Raw genomic sequence first — 26,429 nt, forward strand, 5'->3', positions numbered from 1 at the left:
AATGACACGTTTAACACAATTTTAGCTTCTTAACAAACTCTGCATATTTAATGGTCCAGTGTGAAGGATTTTATTGGATCTCTTGGGATAAATGTAATATAATCTTAGAGTACAACCTTAAAGGGGCTGTATGTGACAATTACATGTGTTGATCGCTTTTTTCTCGACCATATGTGAGCAAAAAAACGAGACCCTCCTCGTCCTTCTCTTCTTGACAATTAGTTTTTTAAGGTTGTTAAATGCTGCTGGACTGTTGGTTTATTTATGAAGGACTTGGGTCAAATTTTCCGCAACAGTCCAAAGGATTTGACTTTACGTACGTCTTCGAGTTCCTTATCTCAGCGCGTCTCTCCGCTCTTCTAACACGGAGCAACAGTAGCTAATGTTAGTTGGAATGGAGTCCTCGAATATACAATAACAACCAGTTTCCAGCTCAACACACGAGTTCCGCAGAGCCCCTTTAAACTAAGAATCATTGTCTGTTTGTCTGACTGAGGGAGCAAGTCCACCATGTTTCTACAGTAGCCCAGAGTGGACAAAGCAAACACCGGCTCTAAAGAGGGTCTTTCGCCTTTTCAGCCACCGCCGTGGGGGGAAGGTGAGACGCGGTGTGTTCAGTTGTTTACAATCTGCAAATACACTGCTAGATGCCATAAAACCCAACACACTGTTCCTTTAACATGAGAAGCCACCACTTTGCAAAATGTACAGTAAATCTCCAGACATCCAGTGGTTCAATTCATGCAACAATATGTAAATCAAATTGTAGAAAAAGTCAGTAAGGTGATCATTAATCATCTTTTTTTTCACTAAATCGAGAAGTTCAGAAGATAAGAGCAGGTCAAAACTTTTTCTAACGCAGCAAACTTTGAAATCTTAAAGTAGCTGCCAAGTGTTTTTAAGTGATGTCAGAAAAAAATGAACCTGAGACACAAACAAGTACACACAGATGTTGTGAAAAGGATAATGTGAACGTGGAGGCGTCTTGTATTGAAAAGGTTGCTGACTCTCAAGTTTCAGATCGAGAGTTTCTGACGAGTTCTCGAACGCACCGACATTCGAGGGTTTAAAAACAGTCCCTGCTGGCAGCTGAAGACGATAATGTAATCCAAAACTTTCTGTGTGATGATGATACAGAGAGGTTAAAGTCTCAGGAAGTTTCTCACTTTACTGGCGTGGACTCAAACCGATGGCATAACACAAAGTTTAACTCTAAACTTCGGTAAACTCTCATCTTTAGGCCGCGTAGACACAAGAATGTGCTCACGTGCTCAGAATTATCTACGTTTTCTATCCACTTGAGGAAATCTTTGCACTCATAATTACAGAAAAATCAAGACCAAATACATTTCAGATGCTCGGGCGCCTCTCCTCTAATTCACGCCTGTCGTTTGAAAGCCACAACGGCAAACATTCACTCTCGCATCAATATTCTGCCGCGGACAGTGGTTCAGATTTGTTGCGACTCCAAGGTTTTTTACAGGCGCATTTCCATACAAGTGGAACGGGCTCAACCTTCGCTGCACCATCCATCTCAATAGAGCCGACTATTTGCCTTGTACTGTGACCCCTTCAAATGACCGCTGAGCCTCCCAACTCCAAATTGGCTTTTTATTGCCACTGAATAATAATCTGCTCTGGTGAGAGCCGTATACACACTAAATGCGGCGTGTCGAAAGAGGGAAAAAGAGTGGGAGAGGGAGAGAGTGCGTGTGTGTGTGTGTGTGTGTGTTGGGGGAGGGGGGGGTCTGTGTGTGTCTAATTGAGCCTGATCGATATGTCATCAGAGCTGATCTTATTGGCTGATGCTGGCTTATCACAGATATATTGATGAACGATTACTGGGCTATATGTTGGAAATTGTGGGGAAAAGAGTGAACTAAATGTGACATCGGCTTCATTTTCATGTACATCTGATCTAATCTTTTCTTTATCTCTCTTCATTTTTATGTTTTTTATATTGATTTTACATTCTTTTTTAATTTCCAGTGAAGTTATGTGTTGAAATCTTACCGTCTTACTGTTATTTTTTGACAGTTAAGATTTTTTAAAATGATCATTTGCAAATATCAACAGCGTTATCTGCCTTAAAAATCATGTATGTGCACAGAAGAGCTTGTACGCATGAGCGCCGCGCATGAGCACATGGTCATGTCTTTGTGTGTGTTTGTGTGTTGCTGTATGCAACATACATGTGTGTCTTTGCAGGATGTGTAAAAACAAAAAAAAGAAAGGCTGTCATAGGGTAAGATGCCTCCTTGTCTGGTCTCTTTTAGAGTCTTTGTCAGCCGACCGAAATCACAGCTGTCAGAGGAAAAAAAAAAAAAAAGCTTTACACTTGCAGAGATGCCATACAGAGATGGTGCTTTGTGTGTGTGTGTGTGTGTGTGTGTGTGTAGCTGATGCGGAAGGTGGGGGGGGGGGGAGTTGCCTGTAATCAAAAGCTCAGTGCGTGCAGACCAGGACCCCGTCAATCAAGCAGCATGTGAGAGAATGAGAGCATGGTGACTAAAGAAATAAGAGTCAAGTTCACCAATAACTCCTAAACCAACAAAGAAGAGAGAGAAAGAGACTGGGCAGGAGTGAGGGAGAGAGAGAGAGAGGAGGAGAGGAGGAGGAGAGGAGGAGGAGAGGAAGGGAGGAAGAGGAAGGGCAAATAGATGGCAGATCGCGATGTACCAGCAACAAAAAAGTACAAAAAGATGATATAAAATAGATATTTCCAGGATTCATTCTGGCAACTGCATGGTAGTAAGACTCCCTTAAAAATGACACCCACCACCAAGCTGGTTTATGCCTCCCCGCGTGCCAAACGCGGCGCCAGCAATCTCATATTAGCACTTCTCGTTAGGCATCGGCGAAACAACAGCACATTTCAAAAATCTGTGGGATGATTTTCTTTACAGTTTCCAGACCGAGGAGAGTGTGCAAGCATGCGCATGTGTGTGTGTGTGAGTGAGAGATACAGTAGAGACAGTGTGTGTGTGTGTTTTCGAAAAAAGAGAGAGAGAGAGAGAGAGAGAGAACAGGTTGTAAACAATGTGTCTGTAGAGAGGAAGATGAGGAAGAAGAAGAAGAAGAAGAAGAAGAAGAAGAAGAGCTCCCACTCACCCCTCCCTCTGAAGGACTGGCTGCCCATTTCAGCTCTCCTGGCACCGTCCTGGTATCCAGCAGGGTCACTAAAATGCACACATAAACACACACACATAAACACACACACGCAGGTGGTTTTAGGGGCAAACAGCCTACAGCGCCTCAGTGATATAAATCATCTAGCAGTGAGGAGTGAGGTACATTTTTTTCTACTTGGAAAGACTCAATAACAGCACAAATCCACCACTAAATAAATGGCTGCTGAGCTTGGGACGAATATGGAGTCATGAGGATGTTTATCTCACTTGATCTGCTGCAGTACAAGACTTATTTTATTATTAACTACTGAAATAATAACATACATGATAGAGAGTATATAAAAACAAAATTCAAGCATTGATTTAATGGCATTAAACCTTATTTATGCGTACAAAAACAACAACAAAAGTATGAGTTTGCAGGTTTAACTTAAAATAAAAAGGTAAGTCTTTCACACTAAACTGTTATTGGAAATATCCAAGAATTTCGAGATTTCCGTGACAGCAGCATGAGAGAACCTGCAGGTGAACTCCTTTAAGGAGGAGAGGGGGGGGGGGATGCACAACTCCGCCACAAATACCAACTGTAAAAATCTCCCCGCAAAATCCAACTTTTCTGGCAGTTTCATGCACATTTTCGCCCCGCTCTCTTTAACCATCCTCGGACGCGCACGGAGCGCAAGCCGCGGCGTCTCCAAGCCGCGCCGGAGCGGAAAGGGGAAAAAAAAAACGAATACGGTGAACGCGTCGCGCAGCTCGGACGATTCCACCCTCCGCACTCACCTTCGTTTGGAGGATAAATCCTGGTCCTGGAACTTGAGACGAGTGTTATTATCCAGACGAACGTGGAAAATATTCGCCTCAGATTCGCAGCCATGTGTGCCGCGTGAAAGCGTGTGTGCTCCCCGTTGGCTCTGCGCGCTGGCTGAAGCCGCTCCATCCCGGTGGGAAAAGTGTGTGTGAATGAACCCAAGTGTGAAAGCGAGTTGGATGCAGCAGCGGATGCTGGGGCGGTCTCTCGCACTCAGATGCTTCCCTTAATGGTAATTCAAATGACATGAGCCAAATGACATTACAGTGCTGTGGTCCATACGAGCGTCAGCGTCTCATCTCCACGGCGTGTTTATCCGAAAAGGGAAAAAAAAAAAAAAAAAGTGAAAAGCAACGACACTGACATGGATTTTTAAAAAAAAACAGTGGATGTAATTTGGTAGATGTATCTGAAGGCTCAGGGGATTAAAACAGTGGACGCGGATGAGTATCAGCACTCTGTGACTGCAATAACCCCAAATGAATAAAATAATGCTGACTTTTCTCCTTTTGTTTAAGTCCAGAACCACACTGAGAAACCGTAATCCAAATAAATAACAGAAGATAAAGTTAACAAATGCACAACTCCTCCAGAGAGCCGCTGCTGCACGTCAGAGGTGACATTTAGCAGTGATAACCCTGCAGGCTGCCAGCAGGCATGGGGGTCATTAAACGTCACGTCTAAATGGCCGCAGCCCGTCACATGAATACCCAAACATGAATCTGTCAAAAAAATTCTCTGATAACGGGCTGAACTGCTCGAATTTGTTTGGTATCCGAGGCTGGTTGGAGGCTCTTTGTCCTGAGGAGCACAGCGGCGAAGAGTGTGACTACAGCGCCACCTGTTGATGGATGCTGGGGGAAGGAGGAGAAACCCAATGAACGCTCAGGGATCTTTACAAAAGAAAAGGGCTGTTTGGATATTTTTAAGGATGATAAGATGAGCATAAGGAGCTGCGATCACTCCCTCGCCATCTGTCCACGACACTTTTGCCATTTTTTTTTTCATCGATAAGCTGGATGTGATAAAGAAATCGGGGAGAGATTTATTCTTTATTAGCGAGGCGGTTATGAAGGAAAAGGCCTCGTGCAGAAGTGTGTTGGAGCAAACAAAGAGCGGGCTCATGACCCGTCCTCCTACACGCTCCCGTCTCTCAAAGACGCCGTGAACAATCACTCTCGATGGAGGCGCAGCTTGAAGACATAAATACTTTCATTTACATTGATCCGGAGGGGGTTTTCCCCCCGATATGTTGTACAACTTACGCACAAAAGGTGAAACAGAGACGTGCTCCACTTTTCTTGAGTGCTTATTTAACACGAACGAAAGGATGAGGTCTCGTAACCTTTGTTGAAAATCCACCAACGCAGTGCAGCGAACAGCAAGTGTGGTTGATTTCAAGGCTTTAAATAGGGAACTGTATGTGTGCGCCCGCATTTGCATGTATGTGCTGGTGTGAGCCTCCACTCGGCCGGTCTCCATCTCGCTTTGTGTCTTCGCAGTTGCTACGTCGAAACCATCTCGATCCCCTGTAAGGCATCATAATGGGCCCAGGAAGAGCATCTGGCGCTTTGAGACGCCAAAAAACGATCTCCCCGCTTCGACCTGCCACTCTTCCCCCATCCACCATAATACCGTTTTCACGTTTCATTCTCCCACAGCGCCACGACAGACTGCGCAATCACAAAGACCCAATTAGCCGAGATGGGATCACGATTTCGCTCGGGGGCCGGCGGGCCAATCGCGTTGGGCGGCGTACGGCGAGGGCCTATAGGGCAGCGGCGCAGGTGGGTGGGACATGGCTGTGGGGCGGAGGTGACACGGTGACACGGATGGAGAGCGCTCCGTTGTTTCTGGTCATTTGTGTCACAGAAGTTTTGATTGATGACCGTCGGGATGTTTTTCCCACTCTCCCTTGAGATTCCCAGCTCTCCGGAGGGGGGTCTCCAACAACGGGCCCCCGGCTTCAAACCCTACTTTAAGTTTGGCCCATGGCCCTACACAACACAAACACACATCTACACACACAGAAACGCACACACTTACTTTTTGTTCCCTTTGGGGCCCCAGATGGCCGCTGCCCACACATCTGTATTATAAAGCACCAAAAATAGGCCCTGGGTCTGTTTTTATTTGTATGTGCGCACACGTGAACCTGCCTTCATTACACATACAGCATCTCCAAGTGGCTAATAACGGTGGAGAAAATGGAACGGACGGGGAAGAAATGAAGCAAAGTACATACGAAGTAGCCAAATGTAAATGCCTGCATGTGTGCGGGAGTGCAAAGAGAAAAGCCCGAGGGACGGTAGGTGCGTGGGCGGCTGAGAGAGATGAACAAAAGAAGCAGAGAAGAGAGATGAGGAGCAGCGCACTGCCAGTGAGGATTTGATTGGGTGGGTGGGTGGCGGTGGTGAAACAGGGGGGGGGGGGGTTGGCGGTGTTGGGTGTTGAAAAAGGATCTTCCCTCAAAGCCTGGCTAAGATATTCCTGGAGCGAGTTAGGGCTTCATTTGGCGTGCAGTCCTACACAGAGTGCTTCTATCGCACTGGGAGCTAAAACCATTTAATATTCATGTGACGAGGCTGATATTCTCTGGGTTGTACCACAGATAATAGTCAGATTTTCTAAATCTGTACCGCGTGAGAGTGTGTGTGTGTGTGTGTGTTTCGTTTAGCTCCACGGGGTCGACAAAGCGTCATTAGCATGTCCAAGGCGTTTTTCGTTAGTACCCGGTTCTCTCCGTAACAGCTGCTAGTCTGACGAATTACTACAACTCATGTGTGCCTGCGTGTGTTTGAGCGTTCAGTATAAACAAAGGAAGAAGCGAACAGACGGTTTCATCAAAAACACCAAAACACCAAAAGTGTGTGTGTGTGTGTGTGCATCAAGTGCTCACTTTGATGATTGAGGAAATCTTCATCAGCATCTTGCTTTCAGAGCGTATATGTGTGTGTGTGTGTGTGTGTGTGTGTTTGTGTGGCGTGTTTGTGTGCGATTGCATAAACACGGTGTCAGAGTGATGAGATGTTCCCTCCATCCATCTGTTCTGCTGGCATTTACATCGTCAGAGGGCGACAATAGAGGAGAGATAGAAAGAGTCGGAGAGGGAAGAAGAACAGAGACAAACGGCTGATTAAAGAGATTCTACGATAGCGTCTTTCTGTCAGTCAAAAGAGCAGCGAGTCTCTCTCGGGTCACCTGTGGAGGCTCCCGTCCTGATTTGATCTATCGAACATGTCTGCGGGTTCCTGAGTGTCTGTGAGAGGATGTGTGAGAGTGGAGCTGCAGCGTGTCTTCCTGTGGATGTGGTCTGCGCGCGAGTGTGTCTTTTTTTTTTCCCGTGGACCGTTCGAGAGACAGAGAGAACTCTCATTGTTCTGTGCCTCCTTATCTGCCGTCTCGGCGGAGAGGCCCGCGCTGTTTCCCCCCTCAGCGATGTGACCCGGCTGTGATACCGCACGCCCTCGTCTCTGCAGATAACAGACCACCCTAAAAATACTCCTCCTTTCTACCACTCCGGCTCTCTTCCCCTCTGTTCTCCTCACCTCCTCTGGCTCACTGTATCCTCGGGAGTCTCCGTAGCCAGGACTGAGCTCTGCCAGACTGAAATACCTCGGGGCGCTTCCTGATGTCACGGAGGTCCTTTAACTCTATATTTTCCCCCTCATTTCTTCTTCCACCGCTCGTTTCTCTCGGAGGCCGCGGATGTTACGGATGTCGGCCCGAGCGGCAGAAGTGCAACTCAGACCGTTACATCACAAGTTGTCTTATAATCTTTTTTCCACAATAATTCCTCATCGCCCCCCGCAGCTACTTCAGTCACCCACACTCTGGACACACAGGGCAGATGGGATGTAGGAGGAGACGGTGAGGACAGAATCTGCCCGGCTCACATAATTATACATCAAGTAATTTAGCATAACTCCCCAATAAAATATTGAAGAGCGCATTGTTTTCCATGCCTCACGGGTTTGACAGACTGGAACAATGCTAATTATGATAAACTAGGCTTTTTCTTGTTCTTTCTTTTTCGTTTTTGAAGATCACGCCACAGCCAAGTGCTTTGAGAGCTTTTTCATCTCTCTGCCGCCTCGCTCGCTGCCTAAACTCTCCTCTGTTGTGAGGAGCTTTTAAGGATACCGACAGTGACCCTTTCTGTAGTTTTGAGGAAGTTCCGTGCTAATTTGAACCGCTTTTATTCCGAGCTCCTTTGCCGCGTTTGACATTCGGGGTTAGAAAGCTGTCGTTTTTGTGTTCTTTGTGTGCGCGCGGTTATGTGTGTGTACTTGTGTGTGTGTGTGCGCGCGCATCCTCGCCTTTTCTTTTGGCCCAAACCCACGCAGGTGACCAGAGGGGGTCTTGTGTGGGTGGACAACTCAATGGTGACCCCCCCCTCTCTTCACCCTCACCCTCCTCTCCTCTCCTCTCCCCTCCCCTCCCCTTCCCTTCCCTCTTTTCTTGCCCTCCATCCACCAGTGTGAGTCCAAAAAGAGGGAGGAGAGGGAGGAGAGGGAGGAGAAGGGGGCCCGGCAGGAGAAAAAGTCTGTTTCACACCCGCCCTCGAGCAAACACACTGGCCAAAACGTTGCAATCGGCAAAATAACAGCATAATAATGAAGTGCGATTAAAATGCATGTTTGCCTTTGATCATGAAGCAGCAGCTTCTGTACAGATCAGAGGGACAAAGCCGGAGAGGCTGTAAGGAGTTTCTTGTGAAGTAGTGTTCAGACAATTAGCTGATTAACCACTAAACAGAACATTAAACTATGACTTTTTTAACAAGAGATGCGCACTGATTTATATATCAGCAGCGGGTCGGATGACAGTGATGTGAAAGGAATCCGTCGTGGTGGCGAACCAGCAGAGAATCCTCACCGACTCTGTTTCCCTTCGGCTCTGGGGAGCGTTTTGGAGGAATGCTAATGAGGCTTCGTGTCTGCTGGATGTGTAATAGGCAACTGTTTGCTAACGCGTCACCCAATCGAGTTGATAAGGTGATAATTTGTCAATGTTGTGCTTACAGCTTGTTAGACTGCCCAAAGTGGCCAAAAAGAAGAAAAATAATTAAATTGCTAAGTCATTGTCTGGATTCTCAGGGCCGAGGATTTGATGCTTTTCTCTTTTTTTCCAAAGCCCTGTCGACTAAATATCTCCACTTAATCAACCCTATCTGCCTCTTTGGTAACTCGTGAGATGTTTTTTTTTTTTTTTAAGGTATTCATTATTGTTGGACTTAATGATTTAGGGTTGCAACTAATGACCATTCTCACCAATAATCTGCCAATTATTTTCTGAGATGACATTTTCAAATTGCTTGTTTGGACCAACAGTCCAAGAATTATTTATTTTACAATATTTAACGGAGAAAAGCAGAAAAATCATCACATTTAAAAAGCTGGAACTGAATATTTGGCAGGCATTATACTTACAAGATACAAACGCACCAATCGTGAAATACTGATGATTAAAATAACAATTCGGCAGATAATGAAACTTGTGTTTTTTTGTTTTGTTTTGTAAGTCCCCTTTTGTGCCAAGGACACAAAGAAATATCCATTATAAAAAAAATAAATGAACTCATTCAGCCCTTTCTTTAAATCATCTTTGTAAGAGCACTATCTTCTTTCACATGGTGGATTTCACCCGATACAGAGAGGCGAGGAGAAACACAGTACAAATACTCTGTTGCTGTACTGAATGAGGTTTTTCAGGTGTCTGTACTACAACTTTTTATTTTTCCTCCCAACATTTTAACACAACAAACTTTACTTTAAACTCCTTACATTTTCCAAACAGGCTCGTTGCTTTAGTTTTGATGCATCCGAGGGAAAACTATGGTTAATTTTTATTTTGTGTTGTTCCCAACATCCCAAGACTGATATCAGCCTATCAACCTATAACAGAGCTCACAGACTGAGATTCTGAGGAGCAAAACATCCCCTCTTTGAAATATATTTATATGATGTGAGGTCCAGTTAGCTTTGCACAGAAGTTGCTTTTAGAAATATCTCTCAGGGGGTTAATTTATACTTTTATACTTATAATTATAATAATTCTAATTTCAGAGCCTGTACTTTCTTTAAGAAGTTGAATCTGTACTTCTACTTTTACCAGAGTCAGTGTGTTTGTCCCTTCTGCATCTCTGCTGATATTTCGGTGAACCCTTACTTGAAAAGATTAGAGATTATTAAAATGATTTTTCAGTTAATTGAATAATCGATTGACAGATCGTTTCAGCTCTAGACTGATTTACTGTGAGATATAAACAAACAGTAAATGAAACGTAAGAATAACCATTTGACGCAGCGCTGTAGCCTCACAGGAAGGTGTATTTGTGAGTGATTCACTGAGGAAGACAGGCCGATGATAAGAGTCCGTGTTTTACGGAGGATTAGTAGGGATTAGGCTGTCAAACGGACAATTGTCCAGTTTATCCTGTTACCTTTCTCTTTATCAGCAGTCTGGCCACACAAACACATGAGAAAGAGGATGAATTAGAAGCCAGGAGATAAACTGCCCCTGAACATGTGAAAACTTTGTCACACGCCGTGTTTATGACATGATTTAAATAGAATTCCCTCTGGTAAAAGATATTTCGGTTTCTCACAAAGTATCCCTTTTGTACTGTTATAGGTATTGTTACTACACCAGTGCTAAAACCATTGTACTCTACAGAGAGAACAATAAAAAAGAAGCCTGATTTTCTTTTCACATATGACAAGCAACCCCCTTTTGTTGTCATGACGGACAATCGGCTTGTGTGGGACACTCACTTCACATCCATTTATCATGTCTGTGCTTGACATCCATCAGCGGCCCATAGCAACACTGCCCCCCGATGGGTGAAGGCGGCAAGAACTGCTCGTGGACATCATCAAACGTGGCATGAGTTTGTGTGATGTGCTAAATTAAGAGCGAGTGGGCCTGACTGCCAAGTGGGAGGACTGAGGAGGTTTCAGGGAGGGCGCAGAGTTGGGCAAGTCATCGCGAGGGCATAAATGAGTCATGATCTTTGAAACTCAAAAGCTCAAGACAGTCAAAACTAACTCAGGCTTCCGAGATCGGACAAGGTGATAACAGATAAAAACAATACAAAAGAGAAACAACTGAGTTGAGGACGTGTTAAAGGCACCTGGGTTTGTTTCATTATGAGCTATTCTCACAGAAAGACACATTTTACTCATTAAAGACACAATAGTAGGAGTAAATTGTCAATTCAGCTCAAATATTTGCCATGTAATTACTTCTAATGGGTGACTGTGTACTCAGACATACCTTCAGTTCAGGGGAGAAAAGTTACTACGAGGTTGAGTCATTTCAGTTTGTGTCTGAGGCCTCTGGAGACGATAATACCGACTTATAGTACAATTAATCACAGCTCACGTGGTGGAGACTCACTCCACTGGCAGCACGGCCTCCATGCTCTGACAGCGTTCATCTGCGTTGCCGAAGTGCCCTTGAGCAACACACCCTGAATCCCCCATCAGCTGTAGCGGCCCTACTCTGCTACCGACCTTCGCACGCTTGATTTCCTTGTAGAGAGGGCAACAGAAATAGACGTCTCCTTCAGGAATCAGTCACTCTGAACAGCTTGCTAGAAAAATCAGTTTAGTTGTACGTGTTGCCTGGCAAGATGCATTCACACACTGTATGCAGTGTAACAGAAACCCCACGATGACTGCACAGCAGTCATGAATCCATTCATGAACGTCACTTTCACAGTATTCAGCGGCGCCGAAGGTGTCAGTTTTCAGTCATTTACAGCTCGTACGCGTAGAATTTTAGATGTTCATTACGCTATCGTGCGTTTACAACTTGAAGATGTTGCGCCTATCTAGGTCAGCTGAGCTAGATTTGGAGTTGTCAGCTTTCTGCAGACTAAATAGGTCATGCTAACGAGGTGGGGGGGTTTTGACAAGCCTCTCACACTCCATCAGTTCTCACCACAAAACAATCTCAAGATTGCTGATTATGTAAAACACCCCGACCCCAGCTTTAAGCTATATAATGTCAAATTATGACAATGGATATTACAGTCACCTCTGTCAACACTAGAAAATCTATGAAGGCAATATTTAGTGTGACAGATTCAATGTAATTGTAATTATGCATGCATATGCACTGAGAGCTAAATATGAAGCAATTTACTGAAGCTTTGGAGAATTCCAAGCGAAGCGGGGAATGTGTGATGATTAGAATCTGCTGGGCTGTATATGCTTCACAGCATGATTATTAACCCAGAGAGCATAAATATAGATGAGAGTCCAACGGAGACAATATGAACGTGATGCATCAGTTCCACAGTGATATTCAAACAAACCCACATAAAGATATGTAGGTGTTGGCATACAGGAGGCTTAATTTCAAAGTGCACACGTCTGCAACTATTGGCTGCCATGATGCAATATTGGGCTTCCTGTCCTCAATTTACGAGCCACAGGTTACAAACAAACACGAGTAGAACCAAAGGTATTTATATATGTGCAGGGGCGACATAGAAAGTTCTCTGCTGGATCTTCGTGCTGTCAACATGACTCCCATAAGAGTGATGAGTGCGGCCGTCCTCATCTGCTTCATACTGGGTCTGCTCAGTCCAGCTTCATCTGCCCGTAAGTGTGTTTCATCACATTTAGACTTCTCGTTAAGAACATTATACGTTATAAACGACATGAGGACTCTGATTAGTTGATTCATTTTGTGTGTTCGTGTGAGCACACAGCAGGTTCCATCAACGGCAGAGCCTGTTGTACGACATACAACAGGAAGCCGATACCCTTCCAGCGCATCAAGGGCTACAGAGAACAAACCACCAAAGAAAACTGCCGCATCGAGGCGATCATGTAAGACTCTCTACCTACGAAACCATCAGAACTCCAACCCTGCCGGCCCCCGATCGCACTGTGATATCTGAATCACTGTCGGAGCACGTAAAACCTTCACGAGGGGTTCAAGAAGTGATTCCATTAATTTAATTCATTCCAAAACTCAGAGGGCACTGCGATATTTAGTGGAAAACATGTTGTTGCTTCTGAACTTCTCGCCATAATTAAAAACAAGCCGTTCAATCCGGTCTACCGCGACACTTTGCTGTCAGAACTTTCTGATTTTCATAACTCTAAACAGGCAGCCGTGTGTCTGCTCCACATCTCCATAAATTATGTTTATAAATTATTTGTATCCAAGCTGTCTCGTGTTTAAGATTGTCAATATCCGATTACACAACAGAGCTTGGTATCAAACCCAGGGCTCCAGACAAGAAATTGCGGTAACAAGGCTTTTTTTTTTAAACATTTCTTTTTATCTGATCTATCAGGCGCAACCAATCAAAATGTTAAGTCCCACTTGACAGATTGTTTTGTGACGCTCCTCTGAAGCCCTGAAACCAAAAGTACCAGCATTGTCAGTGCTAAAAACTAGAACTGAATACTTGGTCAGAAACTTTCGTTTCACCTCCTTTTTTCAATTTGATATTTATTTATATAAATCATGTGATTTGACTTTAACTTCAGTAAAGTTCTTGTAATCCTGCATTATGTGACTGAAGGACAAATGATTCATGCACCAGATAAACTTGGCTTATCTTTTCCAAAAGACAAAAACAGTTTTTGTAATCCTCAAAATAGCGATTACTGAAGCATTGTTTAACTATCAGTACTGAAACTCTGGTATCAACTTGTAGTATACATCATTTATCAAACTAAAATCTGAATTCTGAAAAAGTTGGGACCAACAACAAACCCTGAGTCCAAGTAGTAATATCCCTTATACAATCATGTGTTTCACAAAGTGGTGAATCTCGCCCCACCCTGAGCCTTTCGAGGACGACCTTTTCCCACCAAATCATGATACTATCACCTAATGAATCATTAGAAATATTTGAAACAGATGTTTTTTTGAATATTTCACAACTTTCCTAATCTTCTGTCGCCCCTGTCTCAACTTGATTGACATGTGTAGCTGATGAGGTAAAATCAGGGTTGTACTTACTCTTGTCATCCTTCACTGAATAGAGAAATATAATGTTCTCTGTGTGTCTAATGATAATGATAACTTGTCTCACCACTGCAGTTTCTACACGGTTAGGAGGGCTGAGGTATGTGCGACTCGCAAGGATGAGTGGGTGAGAATAATCCTGGACCAACTCAGGTACGAGACTCCCACTCACTTTTTTCAAATACCAACCAGTTTCGGTTTCAACACTGAGCTTAAAATCAGGCCAAGCTCTGCGTGTGAACAGGCTTTTTATTTTGTTCTGGGGGCATTGTGAGTAAAAAAATCCTCTCGTCTTTGTAGTTCAAAACTGAAGAAAATGTCCAAGGCCGGCCCTGCAGCAGGGGAAAATCAGATGAAGAAAACCGTGAACTCACCGTTCAGTGATGGAAGTGGATCTTTCTTCACCACCAAACAGACCTTCCCGAACGGCACTGAAAGTTTCTATTAGCAAGAAAACAGGCTGTGGCCTCAGAGATTTTAAGCTAAATCATATTTGAAAAAAAAAAAATGCTAATTTGAGCAAATGTTTGAGAAATTGAACCCACTATAATCCAGTCATGTTGGGGATATTATCTCTGAGAAGGCAAGGAAATGCTAATTACTTTGACTCGCTTAAAAAATATGCAGCTTTGGCCCTGAGACTCCATTTAATCATGACTTAGGGGGAACTTTAGAGGAACAGCTTTGAGAAAATTGATGTAGATTATGTGCTTAGCCACTTAGCAAATGTTTATGTGACCATATTCAGTCCATCATGTTTTATTCCCTGCTATGAATCTTCTGTTTAATCAAGTTTATGTGCAGTTCTCATAAACCAATAAAGTGACTTACAAACTCCATTATTGTTGTCCAAGTTTATTTAATCAAACTATAACACTCACTTATTTAAGAGTCATGTGATGTTATATGGTGCCACAGAAATTTACTGTTAAAATACATTTTTATGCTGAATAAAAAGTGATTTTTCCTTAAACCATACTTACTTATGACATATTTTCCTATAACCTGTAATAATAATAATCCAAATTGCACATGGATACATTTTTATTTAAACTAAATAAAGTCATGTCAGTGGAATAACCTGTGTTTTTACTCTTGACTCTGATCCTCATCACTGGATCCTCTTTGAAGTTTTGGGAGGAAATTTTAATCAGAAAAGAGAATCTTCATTGAATAATTGTTTTTCCGCCTTAACAAACTAAATAAACAAATTTGTTTACATAAACAAACTGATCTTAAAGGACAACAAAGTTTCATGCAGTTTTACTTTGTTTACATGTGGCGGACCCTGCCACCTTTCTAGCTTTAAACAGTGTTCTAGACCTTATTTTCCTTGTTTATTCACTTATGGAAAAATATACATATTCCTGATTTTGTATTATTACCTCAATAATCAGTATTAAAATTCTCAATTGTAATGAATTCCTCCAAAACTACATAGAGCCCCTTATTGCATTATCAAAATGCACATGGTCCACAATGTGTGCAAGCTGGGTAGACTGTGGCTCTGCATGGTGCATGTTTTAGTTGCGTGACGAACACTTAGCTGCCAACACATCTGCTGGAAGGTGTCTGAGAACTTTTCGAGAAGCTGTCCAGCCCCCCTGAGCTCATGCAAATGCATGACAGGACTGACAGGGAGGCAGCCTCTCGTTCTATTTCATATTAGCACCACAGGGGGTTTCGTGCTCCAGTCAGACAGGGTGACAAGCTCCTCTCACCAAAAACTCTCCTGCAGTGATTCCACCTCACCACTAGATGGCAGAATCGATCTGTAAAATCTGGACCTCTGTCAGCTACATCATTTGGTCCTGATGGACATTTGATAGGCACAGCTGCCTCTGATAAGCAATGACAACAACACATGTGCATAAAGGACAAAACATTTATTTTGCTTCAAGCAAACAACAGACATAAAGAACACTGTGCATCCTTTATCTCCAATAAGCCTTATATAAACTTAACACAGATATGAAGTTCTCAGCAAAATAGAAAGACAAATAAATATTGCTGCCAATAAATAATAAATATCACAGAATAACATCAGAAAGCATTTTAAAGCATTTTAAATAGTTTAAATTACTACAAGACAGTCAGCTATAGATTTTCATGGTGGGGAGGAGTGCTTTCTACGAGCTTGAGGTTTGAGTGGAGGGAGCAGTAGTAGAGCTCTTCCTTGCTTTGCGGGCCTGCCTGTAAAACACACAAAGAAGACATAACTGTTAGAAAAAACTGTTTGTGACGTACCAGAGAATTTGCAATACATTGTGCATCAAACTGTCTGTACTAGAGACCAAGTGATATGACAGAGGCCTACTCACTCTAGCTCCTTGATCTTCTCAAACACCCAGTCCTGTCTCCAGTGGCTGCAGACGTCTCCCTCCGTGGTCTCAAAACTGTGTGGATAAAAAGAAAAGTTCAGTCACAAACTCAAACTCAAACTTCAACTGTACAAAGTTTTGAACAATTGCTGTGTGTTTAACCAAACAAGGAGGTGATTCTTACATGACAGCGCGGACACATGGGAGGTTCTTCCTCTGGATCCTGTAGCCCAGGATGGGAGCGGTGACGTTCACGATGCTGACCTCAGTGCAGCAGTTGGAGATTTTCACGTCTGTTTTGCAGGGAAACAAGAATTGACCATTATGAGCACGAGTCTTTTTCATTTCTTGCATCAAATCTAAATAAATATAATTAAAATGCGTTTCCAAATGTGCATGGCAAGCTACAAGCTCCAGTGTGGATCTTACCATCAGCCGTTGCGGCCATCGCCAGAACCCCGACGAGGAGAGCCAGGCATGCCAGTCTTCTGATGCACAGCTGCATGGTTACTGCGTGAGATGTTTCAGAGGGTCTTTTTCAGAAGATGACTGCTTGATCTGGCAGATGGAGACGACTGATCTCTTCTGACCAGACCTCTTGATTTTATACGAACAAAAGAGGAACCGAGAAAAACTGACCGGAGGAATCGTCTCCCGGGCTTTCTACAGAGTGTGTGTGCATCGGGGTGGAGTGAAGGACGCAGTTTGGTGACACTGTAATCTTCCACTTCCTTTTTGTGATTTCATCATTTCATTGACTGAGCTCACTAAGACATTTACAGAAATTCAGGCTGCATGTTAAGGATTCACTTTTATAACTTTTTCAGTGACTTTATCAGTTGGTGCCAAGTGACGTTAAATACATTAATTCACAAACAGCAGACTAATAAATCTGCCTTCACCGAATGATATAACAGATTATCAACAGGTTTGTTCTATGCTTACTGTTTTCAAATTCTTCAAGATCTCTGACTAATGCAAAAGGTTTTTAAATCACAAATAAAAAATGACGTACATGAGGCGTGTGACATAAACATCCACTGAAGCTTCTGCTGAACCGAAGAGAAACCTCGACTTTGTGTGGAGAGATAAGGAGACTCCAATTATTGGACCATCTGAGGTATGACTGGCTCTAGTTTGATCACATCATCTTGTTCTTCTGCAATGGTTTTAATGGCACCTGACTGGAAAATAGAGCACCAGCTGTTAAACTTAATAAACGAAGCTCAACTTAGCAACATTATCCACTCACACATAAATGGAACAGCAATTGCGTGCAATCTGGGTTCAGTATTTTGCTGAAAGACACACAACACGCAGCCGATCGGGTTCAGCGAAGTTTATACAGTTTGCATTTGACGATATCTTCTGTGAAACTGCTTGTGTTTCAGAATTTTAGTTGGTGTATTAGTTGCCCATTAACACACCTCTGCCGCTCTGACCCATTACACCCAGCAGGGTTTAACTGGTCTGGGTTTAAAAGTGTCTTCATCCCTGCACCACATCATGCGTGTCATTAAGTTGTGTTCAGCCTCAGGAGCTTGAAACAAAGTTAGCTGGCTAGCTATACTGAGGAAACTATGCTAAGAAAATGCAAATAATAATAGTATGATTGAGAGAAACACACTAACAACAGACCGCAGGAAAGAAATACAGCTGCCAACAATGTCACTGTCTTGAGTTTGTCAAACCGAGCTGGTTTATTAAGAAAATGCAAAAGAGGACATGGAGACATACTACTGTTTTCTGCTCTCGGGTCGGGGGCCTTTTAAATCACAGTGTTACGATGTAAAGACTCAGAAGCCATAGGTGATCAAAGATGCCATTGTCTATCGGCCACACCCTAGCAGCCGGTGCAAGGGATCGAAACACAAACCCTGGCCACGCATGGACTGGCATTTTGGTAAAGTCCTGCTGATGTCAGCAATAATGCAGAAGTGGCATCATGTGCCGGTCACTCTCCCCTATGTGTCATCTTTCTCTTTTCATCCCTCCTCTTTCTCTGGTGCTCGCTCTCAACGGTCAGAGCAGGGGCAAGAAAAGGGGAAGGAAGAAGATTCTGAAGCTTTCCACCGCAAATTTCCAGACATCCTCCACCCAAATTTGGTCACATGTCCTTGCATGCTCCTTCACTGCAGTTACAAGCCTCAACTTGTTTGAGGAGACCTTTATGATTCAGACAACTCAGAAAATATAAGAAATTAAAAATTACTTTGCAAGAAGAAATGTATCTCTGATTTACTACAAACTGCATGAGGAGGTTGTTTTTTTTTCTTGACTTCAGTGAACTTGTAGCTTTAAAATAAGTTATCCAGTTATCTGTCAGGCTTTAAACTGCTTTAAATAGTCCTTCATACACTGTGAATGTTTTATAGTAATGCAAATATACTGTATAGGTATACATTTTATTTTATTGTTAAACTAATTGTCTTAAAGGACCAATAAGTTATCTGTGACTGCTGTAGATCTCTTTCCATATCCAGTAAGAGCTGCATTACTGGAACTCATCTCCACCTACAAGTATCTGGCACAGAGTTCAGTATGTAGCCAGACAGTATTTAGTTTACTAGGCAGGGTTAACAGAACCACTCATGGTTATTTCTGTTTTCAATGAATGATTAAACATGTTTTAAAAAGTTAGTGCACAGTAATAAATGACAGTCAGAGGCTAACAACCTGCGGACTGAATTAGCTAATTTGCCCTCCTCATGTCTCACAGTGATGCATCAAAAGAAAAGGCCCTCCAAAAAGCAGAACTTGTGATTTTAGACTTCTCTCAGCATGCTCTGATGATGCAAAAATAATAATTTCATAAGAAGTTCATTTCTGAGAAGCTTGCAAGGTTGAAAAGTGTTTGTCTGCGATGCCAAAGGGTAAAATGTACCTATGACAAACAAAAGGAAGAAAGTAACTGCATGTCACTGTTTCACCCAAAGGCACAAATTATTTAGATTTTGAGCAAGTTACACTAAAGACGAGGAGGTTAGTTATGTATAACAAAGACTCATTGTATAGAAAACGTTGAGTTAAGACATCATTTAATCTGCTGGAAAGTAGTCTTGATCTATAAATCTCACTCAATCAGCACCTGGTGAGGAAATCTTATTGTTACCAATCAACAATCCTTCTCAACCTCTGAAAAGATGGGTTCAGAATATTGACTTCTTCTCTGCAGTTCTTCTCCTTCCTCGCCTGTGCAGTCTTGGTTTATTTCTCACCAAACTGCCATTTCAAAAGTTGCACTTAAAAAAGTTGATTTCCTTTAACCAGCCGTGACAGTTTCGGGCTGGCAACGTTTTCAGTTTTTGAGACTGTGTGTGCCATTTTGAGTACTCTGTCAGGAGTTTATACGTCTGTCTGTCTGTCTGTGGATGGATTCTTTTAGCGTCAGTGTCAAAACTTTTGCAAGATAAAACCCCAAAACTTTACAGGTTTTCAGTTGAGCCAAGTATAAGAGACGGGTGCCGTGCTGAGAAAAAGTTGTACGTAAAAATAATTTGCACTGATGCATTTTCAAAACATGCAGCTTTACACAGCAGGCTGTTGACAGTGTCAGCTGATACCCTGCATGACTTTACTGGATTTGGAGTTCTCGATCAAAACGTTAAAATTCCTTTTTATTCGGAAGCAGAAGTGATCCTCGAAATGAGGAAGGAAGCATGAACAGTGTGATTGGCTTCACTAAAATGATGATACAATTGCACAACAGGGTATGCACTTACTGAGTGGGGAATGTAAAAGAAAGTTCTCCTTTTTTAGGGACCTCATTCACAATTTTTTATCCTGCCTCAAGGCTTTTAATCTAACAGATTAAACCATATTAGTACTGTAATGTCTGTCAATGTGTAAAGATCAGATTCAACAATCCTGGCAGCCTGCTGTGCTGGGCCATGACTTCTCTCATATCATTATCTTTATGGGCTCCAGCCAACTGCCAAATGATAAAACAATACAGTACAACACTTGGTAGAACAATCTTAAAGTGAATGATTGCCCTGCAGACCTCAGCACTCTGCGGCGCAACTAAAGCATATATCAGTAAGTCATAATAACAGACTGTCATCACAGAGGGACAGGATAGAGTCAACTAAACATAATGGATCCATTAAAAGTACCACTCTCTTTGTTATTTCAAACGCCAACGGAGCAGCTCCATCAGTCTTTATCGAGTGTAAGATAACTTCTTCAAAGACACGGTGGCTGCAGGAGGGTTGAATTCCTCATTTTAGTTTTGTGTTCATCTTATCTTGCTGCAGAAGTAGCTCTCTCGACTGTTATCCACTTTATGTTCTGCATAAATGATTAATATTATACTATATTAGTCATTTACATCCCTTTGTCTCAGCGGAATTAGAAATAGTTCATAGTTCAATAGCTTTGTGAATAGACTCATTCACAAAATTGAAAGCGAGCCCCTCTGTGCTGTCTTTGTACAATTCATGACTTACTACTCATAAAGGAAACAAATATGAATAAAACACAAACTACTTTGTAGAAATAACAACACAAACTAATGTACAAACAAATCTCAGCACCTACTCAAAATTAAATGACACAACACAATGTTCGTCATCGCCTATGAGTCTTCTCTGTTCTTATGTAAGTGCCTTCAAACTTTTGTTTATTTCCACATCCAGCAGTTACAGAACAACATTATCATTCAGTCGGAGTCTCTTCACAGACTCCTGAGGGAAGTATCAGGCCCTTTAGCCGCTTAATGCTCCACTAAAGCTTTCACCAAATGGTCACTAACTTTCTCTGTTTGCTGTTTTTATTCACAACAAACTCCTTCATTCACTTTGTCAGATTGTTTTCACATTATCATTTGATACATATGTTCTAGAAAATCATGGATGGTTGCTGCTTTAAGAAGAGGAAATGATTGCTCTAATGGTAAAAGCCCTCTGCTGTTCACACTGATGACACATGTCGGTTGTGCCAGACACAATTCGAACCACATCATCAAGTTCGCAGATGACACAACAGGGGTGGGCCTCATCAGCGACGATGACGACTCAGCCTACAGAGAGGAGGTCACCATCAATGAAAGGGCTGTGGAGTCTGTGAAAAGCACCAAGTTCCTGGGGGTGCATATCACAGATGACCTGACATGGTCCACCAACACCACCTCCCTGGTCAAGAAGGCACAGCAACGCCTCCACTTCCTTCACCGGATGAGGAGAGCTGATCTCCACCCTTCTGCCCTCACCATCTTTTACAGGGGTGCTATTGAGAGCATCCTTACCAGCAGCCTCTCAGTCTGGTACAGCAGCTGTCCTGTTGCTGACCTGAAGGGCCCTATAAAGGGTGGTGAGGACAGCAGAGAAGATCAGCAGATCAGCCCAACCATCCATCCAGGACCTGTACCCGTCCCGCTGCCTCAAGAGAGCCACCAATATCACCAAAGACCCCACCCACCCAGCACACGAACTGTTCACCCTCCTACCATCTGGTGAGCGCTACCGCTGCATGCGGTGCAAGACTACCAGACTCAGCAAAAGCTTTTTCCCACAGGCCATCAGATTACTCAACTCACTCAAGAAAATTCAATGAACATGACAACCCCGGCAACCACAAACACCAACTGAATGTTAAAATTTAAACTCAATGTCTGTACTATGCTCTCTATATGCACAATATCAAACATGTTTACATAACTCCATTCTGCTATTCTGCACCTCTGTAACATACCTTGAAATTGAATCAAACTCTAGCACACTGTGAATATTCTATTCTGTAAAATGTATAGGCCCACTGTTTGTATATGTTGTGTGTTGTGTTTATATCTGTGTGCACTATTATGTTTATGTTGTGTGTTTGTATGTAGGAAACGCAATTCGATCCTCTGTGTAATTACTTGCACTAATTGCATGGTCTGATTGACGATAAAGTTCACTTTGACTTTGACTAAAAAGACACAGTTTTTTCGCAGATTTTGTGGTGATCATGTCACACACTTCCAGTTTGTTCATGGCGGGCAGGAGTCACAACTCTCAAAGCCACTAAACAAACATAACAAACAACATGACATAGACATATCATGAACACATCCTGTTATGGTAGTGTCGTCAGGATAATGGAATTTGTAACTCGCATACAATACCTTCAAAAAAGTCAATATTCAATACCATCGTCAATACCGCGGGGAAACATTGACACGACCTTGGGAAAATAAAATTTCAGATTTTCATGAAAACAAAAATAAACCAAGACTTGTGCACTGCCAGTTAACAACAACAGCATGTAAGTTAATTTACCTCTGGAGATGGTAAGACTATGTGGGAGTGGAAGGGGAGCACAAAAAACCCCCCAGCCAGTACTGGAGTGTTTATACGGAAAAAGTTAGTTTCGAATGTTTTCATATATTCGGTATCGATATGTATCCATCTTTGGATATTTTTGGCAGCGTTGGCACTACGTTGTGAGCATTTCAACAAGACTGTCTCTTATGAGCGTCACAGGAAAGTACCTCAACTGAAATCAACATTCATAGCCTCACTATTAATTATTTCCAATAAAATAAAAACATTAAGGCATTACATTTACATACAGCTCTCCCTTTAGTTAAAGTCTTCTGAATGCCAAACTAAAAGATACCAAGTAGTTTATATTCTGTTGTGCTTTAACATATTTCATAGCACAAGTATAGATAATTCTGGGAGTCACATACTGTTTTTAAAGTCCCTTAAAACTTGCCTGGAATAAAGTGAAGCATCCTTGGTGTTGGTCGGTGTGTTCCTCCATCATGTGGTTTTGGTCAGCGTTGCCCGGGCTCTCACACAGTCTGACCACAGCTACAACCTACATATCAAGGCAGAATATACAATAAGTAAAGCCATTGTCTAAATGTAGCTAAGCTGAACATTACACTATACATTACAACATTAATAACAGAATCAAAGCAGCAGGAACGACTATAAAATATGGCTATGATGAAAATTACAACGTTGCTATGGAAACAAAACTTTACCACCTAGCTAGCTAACATTAGCATCGAACTTATACTAACCAGACCATCATTTATCAATAAAACATGACATATTTGGTTTCGTTTTAGAAAAACACAGGATGAGCCACAGTATGCTGAAGCAAAATAAAGTTGGTCCTGGTTAATTCTGACGTAATATGTGAAATAAAATACGAACTTTTACCGGTCTTTTTACTAGCTAGCTAGCTGACCTGCAGCCATCTTGGATGTTTCCTTCCCCTCTGCTGACAGACGTCGTTGAACGTGGTAGCGCCCTCTGTCGGACTTTGAGGACAACTGCACCCATATTAATAGTTACAGTAGCTCCAGACATTATTTTACTGATAAATATAGAGTTAATTCATTATTTAATAGCTATTATATTTGTGTATGTGTACTGTTAGTGTGGTTAAAGTAGGTGTAAGCAGGTCGGGCCTCCTGATTGGTCAGTTCGAGGTGATTTCTCCCGTTGGATTGGAGCAGAGAGATGTCAGCAGCCTTCTCCCTCCACTTCCAACAAACAAGCAGCGGCATGTTGTTGTGTGTGTGTGAGTGTGTGTGTGTGTGTGTGTGTGTGTGTGTGTGTGTGTGTGTGCTCAGTTTATCTGTGAGGAACCAGGAACAAGCCTGTTTAGTGAGTTTTGTGGGGAAAATTTTGACGCAGCATTGAATTGGACTGTATATAGAAGTGGTCTATTTTTTCCTCTTGTTTGTTGATAAGGAGATTAGGTAAGTTATTTGTCATTTAGTTACATGTGTTTTCTACTTGCAAGGGCAGTTAAGGGCTGATTATCACTTATTGTTTTTATTGTTTTTGGCCTATTCAAGGCTTTTTATTCCAGGCTTGAGAGAGAGAACAGGAAATGGGATGATACGTGGGAGATGACATGCAGCATAAGGCCGCATGTAGGACTCAAATCCTGGGCCGCTGCAATGAGGACAAAGCCTCTGTACCTCTCAAGTACCTCAAAGCTATAGAGAGTCAAAGTCGGGCTCCTTCCGGTAGAACTCATGGGACTTTACTTCAGAAAAACTTTGTATGTTAGTGAATGGAGAGAGACAAATAATGACATGTACGATGTTTGTCGATTTGAACGATACATTATCAAGTCTAGAAAGTCGTCGTTTGTCGTAAATGAAGTAAAATACCATCTACCGCTCAGTGAACTACTACACTGTCTCGCTCAACATGGCCGTGAGTGAGTTTTGTGAGCTGCTGATAAAGAGGACGTTCTTTCTGAAAGTCCCATGAAGGAAATCGAAAGGGGCTTTTCTTTGGGGATGAAGATTTGGGTGACCTAGTTGTTTAGCCGTTACAGTGTACCACATGGGCACACAAGTATCAAGATAACTCTTTCAGTGTCTAACTGGCACTGTGTCTCTCAATTAGCCTACCGGATATAACAACCAAAGGCAGCCGTGAATAAACAACTGGGGACAAGTCAGAACTTTCAGAACATGCGTCTGCGCTGCCATGCTTCCCCCTCTTGCATGACAGAACACGTGAGAACAAACCATGTGCTTTCATAGTGGAGCAGAGCAACATGGTTTGGTGTATGTGTGCATGTGTTCGTCTGCTTGACTGAGAACAGAAGAAGAGTCTCTCCTTTTCCCCCTGCATGCACTGTGGTTGCAGCAATGAGTGCACCTCAGCTCACCTCAAAAACCCTAACAGTAGAAAGCTACTGTTTTAGAAAGTGAGAATACACATACTGTCGGAATGAACCGTGACCTTTGCATAATATGTGCATCTTCTTTTAAGATTCTCAAGGTTTCCAGGTTCTGTTGAGTTTGACAAGTGTTCAGTTATCTCTTTTTATTTATTCATATGAAACCTAATCGGGTTCTTGAGTCATCCACATCTTGAGAGCTGTCCGGAAAACTTGTAGAAAAGTGCTGACAGAACTCGATCCCTTTCGAAATGATGTTTCGCCGAACGGATGACAATATTTCTACTGACCATGATGATCAAGGGTCGCATGTTTGACACCATGGTATCACCCTTACCGCTTTTACAGGTAATTTCCACACAGTAATTTGAATCTACTACATACTACATGCAGAGACCACATCCGCCTGCAAGTGGAACATGTTCTGACACCCTCAGACCACCGCCGATGAGTGAGTGGAGGGGCAAGGACCGCACCGGTGAGCTGCTGTAGGAGGAAACGAGCACTGTGTTTTCCAGCCGTGTGCGTATCTGTGGGTGCAGCGTGCTCTACTTGCAGACGGCTTAAATGATGGTATCGACTGCGGTGGTGGGGCTATAAAGGTGTTGCAGTGCAGACTAACACATTATCTGTTTGAGCCACAGACCCGCGATGTCAAGTCTTGCCTTTGTCTCCCTCCTCCTCGTAGCCATCATGGCGTCAACAGTCTCATCTAATGGTAAGAGCATTAAGAGCATTTTTTTGTATTTGTGTGTGGTAATTTCTACAATATTTCACTGCTAATATGGATCATTTCATTTTGGATTGTGGAGAAGATGATGATACTAATGGACCCTTGTGTCTTTGTCCAAAGGTGCGGTAGCCAGTTGTTGCCTAACCACCTCAAATACTCAAGTCCGCCGGGAAAATCTGATCAGATACTACGTACAAGTGCGACCACAATGCCCGATGCACGCAGTGGTGTAAGTCCCTCAATCTGTTCATTGTCTGATTTAGATGCAAAGTTTCTGATGACATTCTGATAAAAACATCTTTTTAGACTAACACTTCTGTACGTGCATGTTACTGAATCTGTCAATTTTCAACAGATTTACCACGATTACTTTCAAGAGAATCTGCGCTGACCCCGACAGAGTGTGGACGAAGACCAGCATGGCGTTCATCGACGGAAAGAACTATAGTCAGCAGCACAGGTCACACCGTCGCTGACACAGCATCCACCTGCATACGAAGAGACGCCACTATGGATCTTAAATTAAGTGCTCAATTTCTCTGAGCTCCACAGACTTTGAATGTTTTTTTTTTTTATACATATTTTCGGTGAATGTTTTACCTCATTACATGATGTCTATCAAATGTTTATGTATAAATGTTCATTATATGTGTCCTTTTTCTATTCTGTATGAATGTATGATTATTAATAATATGTTGCTTTCATTTCACAATGATAATTAGTGATATTAATAAAAAAAAATAATCACATTTTAATGCCTAAGTTTTAATGATTACGAGTTGCAGAATAGTTATCGGGAG

General features: G+C 42.5%; 3 protein-coding genes across 7 annotated transcripts in view; 2 read left to right on the top strand and 1 right to left on the bottom strand.

Annotated features, from left to right (window-relative positions):
* Positions 1-23,564, bottom strand: part of LOC115572948 (ephrin type-A receptor 4-A-like) — a 46,136-nt gene extending 22,572 nt beyond the window's left edge. The window contains exons 1-3 of one of the 4 annotated variants that reach the window (XM_030403475.1): positions 23,439-23,564; positions 22,956-23,060; positions 3,112-3,179 (exon numbers count right to left, since the gene is read on the bottom strand). In XM_030403475.1, coding sequence (XP_030259335.1) covers positions 3,112-3,179; positions 22,956-22,974 — 87 coding nt within the window. In that variant the 5' untranslated portion in view covers positions 22,975-23,060; positions 23,439-23,564. Of the gene's footprint in view, positions 1-3,111; positions 3,180-3,914; positions 4,800-22,955; positions 23,061-23,404 lie in introns of those variants that run through there. The other 3 variants (XM_030403473.1, XM_030403474.1, XM_030403472.1) reach the window with 3 other exon arrangements.
* Positions 12,449-14,777, top strand: ccl20l (C-C motif chemokine ligand 20-like). 2 transcript variants are annotated; one of them, XM_030403477.1, is made up of 4 exons: positions 12,449-12,554; positions 12,668-12,785; positions 14,014-14,091; positions 14,239-14,777. In XM_030403477.1, exons 1-4 carry the CDS (start codon positions 12,476-12,478, stop codon positions 14,384-14,386), a joined length of 423 nt encoding a protein of 140 aa, XP_030259337.1. In that variant the 5' UTR covers positions 12,449-12,475; the 3' UTR covers positions 14,387-14,777. The 2 variants fall into 2 exon arrangements, with proteins under 2 accessions (XP_030259337.1, XP_030259336.1); XM_030403476.1 differs by having other exon boundaries at positions 12,452-12,554; positions 12,665-12,785.
* Positions 23,565-25,390: 1,826 nt separating the features above from the next.
* On the top strand, positions 25,391-26,190 carry LOC115572951 (monocyte chemotactic protein 1B-like). Its single transcript, XM_030403479.1, has 3 exons — positions 25,391-25,614; positions 25,750-25,858; positions 25,985-26,190. The coding sequence occupies exons 1-3, from the start codon at positions 25,548-25,550 to the stop codon at positions 26,103-26,105; spliced, it is 297 nt and encodes a 98-aa protein (XP_030259339.1). The 5' UTR covers positions 25,391-25,547; the 3' UTR covers positions 26,106-26,190.
* The last annotated feature ends 239 nt before the right edge of the window (positions 26,191-26,429 follow it).

This window comes from Sparus aurata, chromosome 21 (genome assembly GCF_900880675.1).
Source record: "Sparus aurata chromosome 21, fSpaAur1.1, whole genome shotgun sequence".
In the NCBI taxonomy this organism is placed as follows: domain Eukaryota; kingdom Metazoa; phylum Chordata; class Actinopteri; order Spariformes; family Sparidae; genus Sparus; species Sparus aurata.

Coding starts and splice junctions, on each gene's coding strand:
- ccl20l (XM_030403476.1), top strand. CDS start 12,476: ATGACTCCCATAAGAGTGATGAGTGCGGCCGTCCTCATCTGCTTCATA. Junction 12,786..14,013: donor TGCCGCATCGAGGCGATCAT/GTAAGACTCTCT, acceptor TCACCACTGCAG/TTTCTACACGGTTAGGAGGG. Junction 14,092..14,238: donor ATAATCCTGGACCAACTCAG/GTACGAGACTCC, acceptor TCGTCTTTGTAG/TTCAAAACTGAAGAAAATGT.
- LOC115572951 (XM_030403479.1), top strand. CDS start 25,548: ATGTCAAGTCTTGCCTTTGTCTCCCTCCTCCTCGTAGCCATCATGGCG. Junction 25,615..25,749: donor GTCAACAGTCTCATCTAATG/GTAAGAGCATTA, acceptor CTTTGTCCAAAG/GTGCGGTAGCCAGTTGTTGC. Junction 25,859..25,984: donor TGCCCGATGCACGCAGTGGT/GTAAGTCCCTCA, acceptor AATTTTCAACAG/ATTTACCACGATTACTTTCA.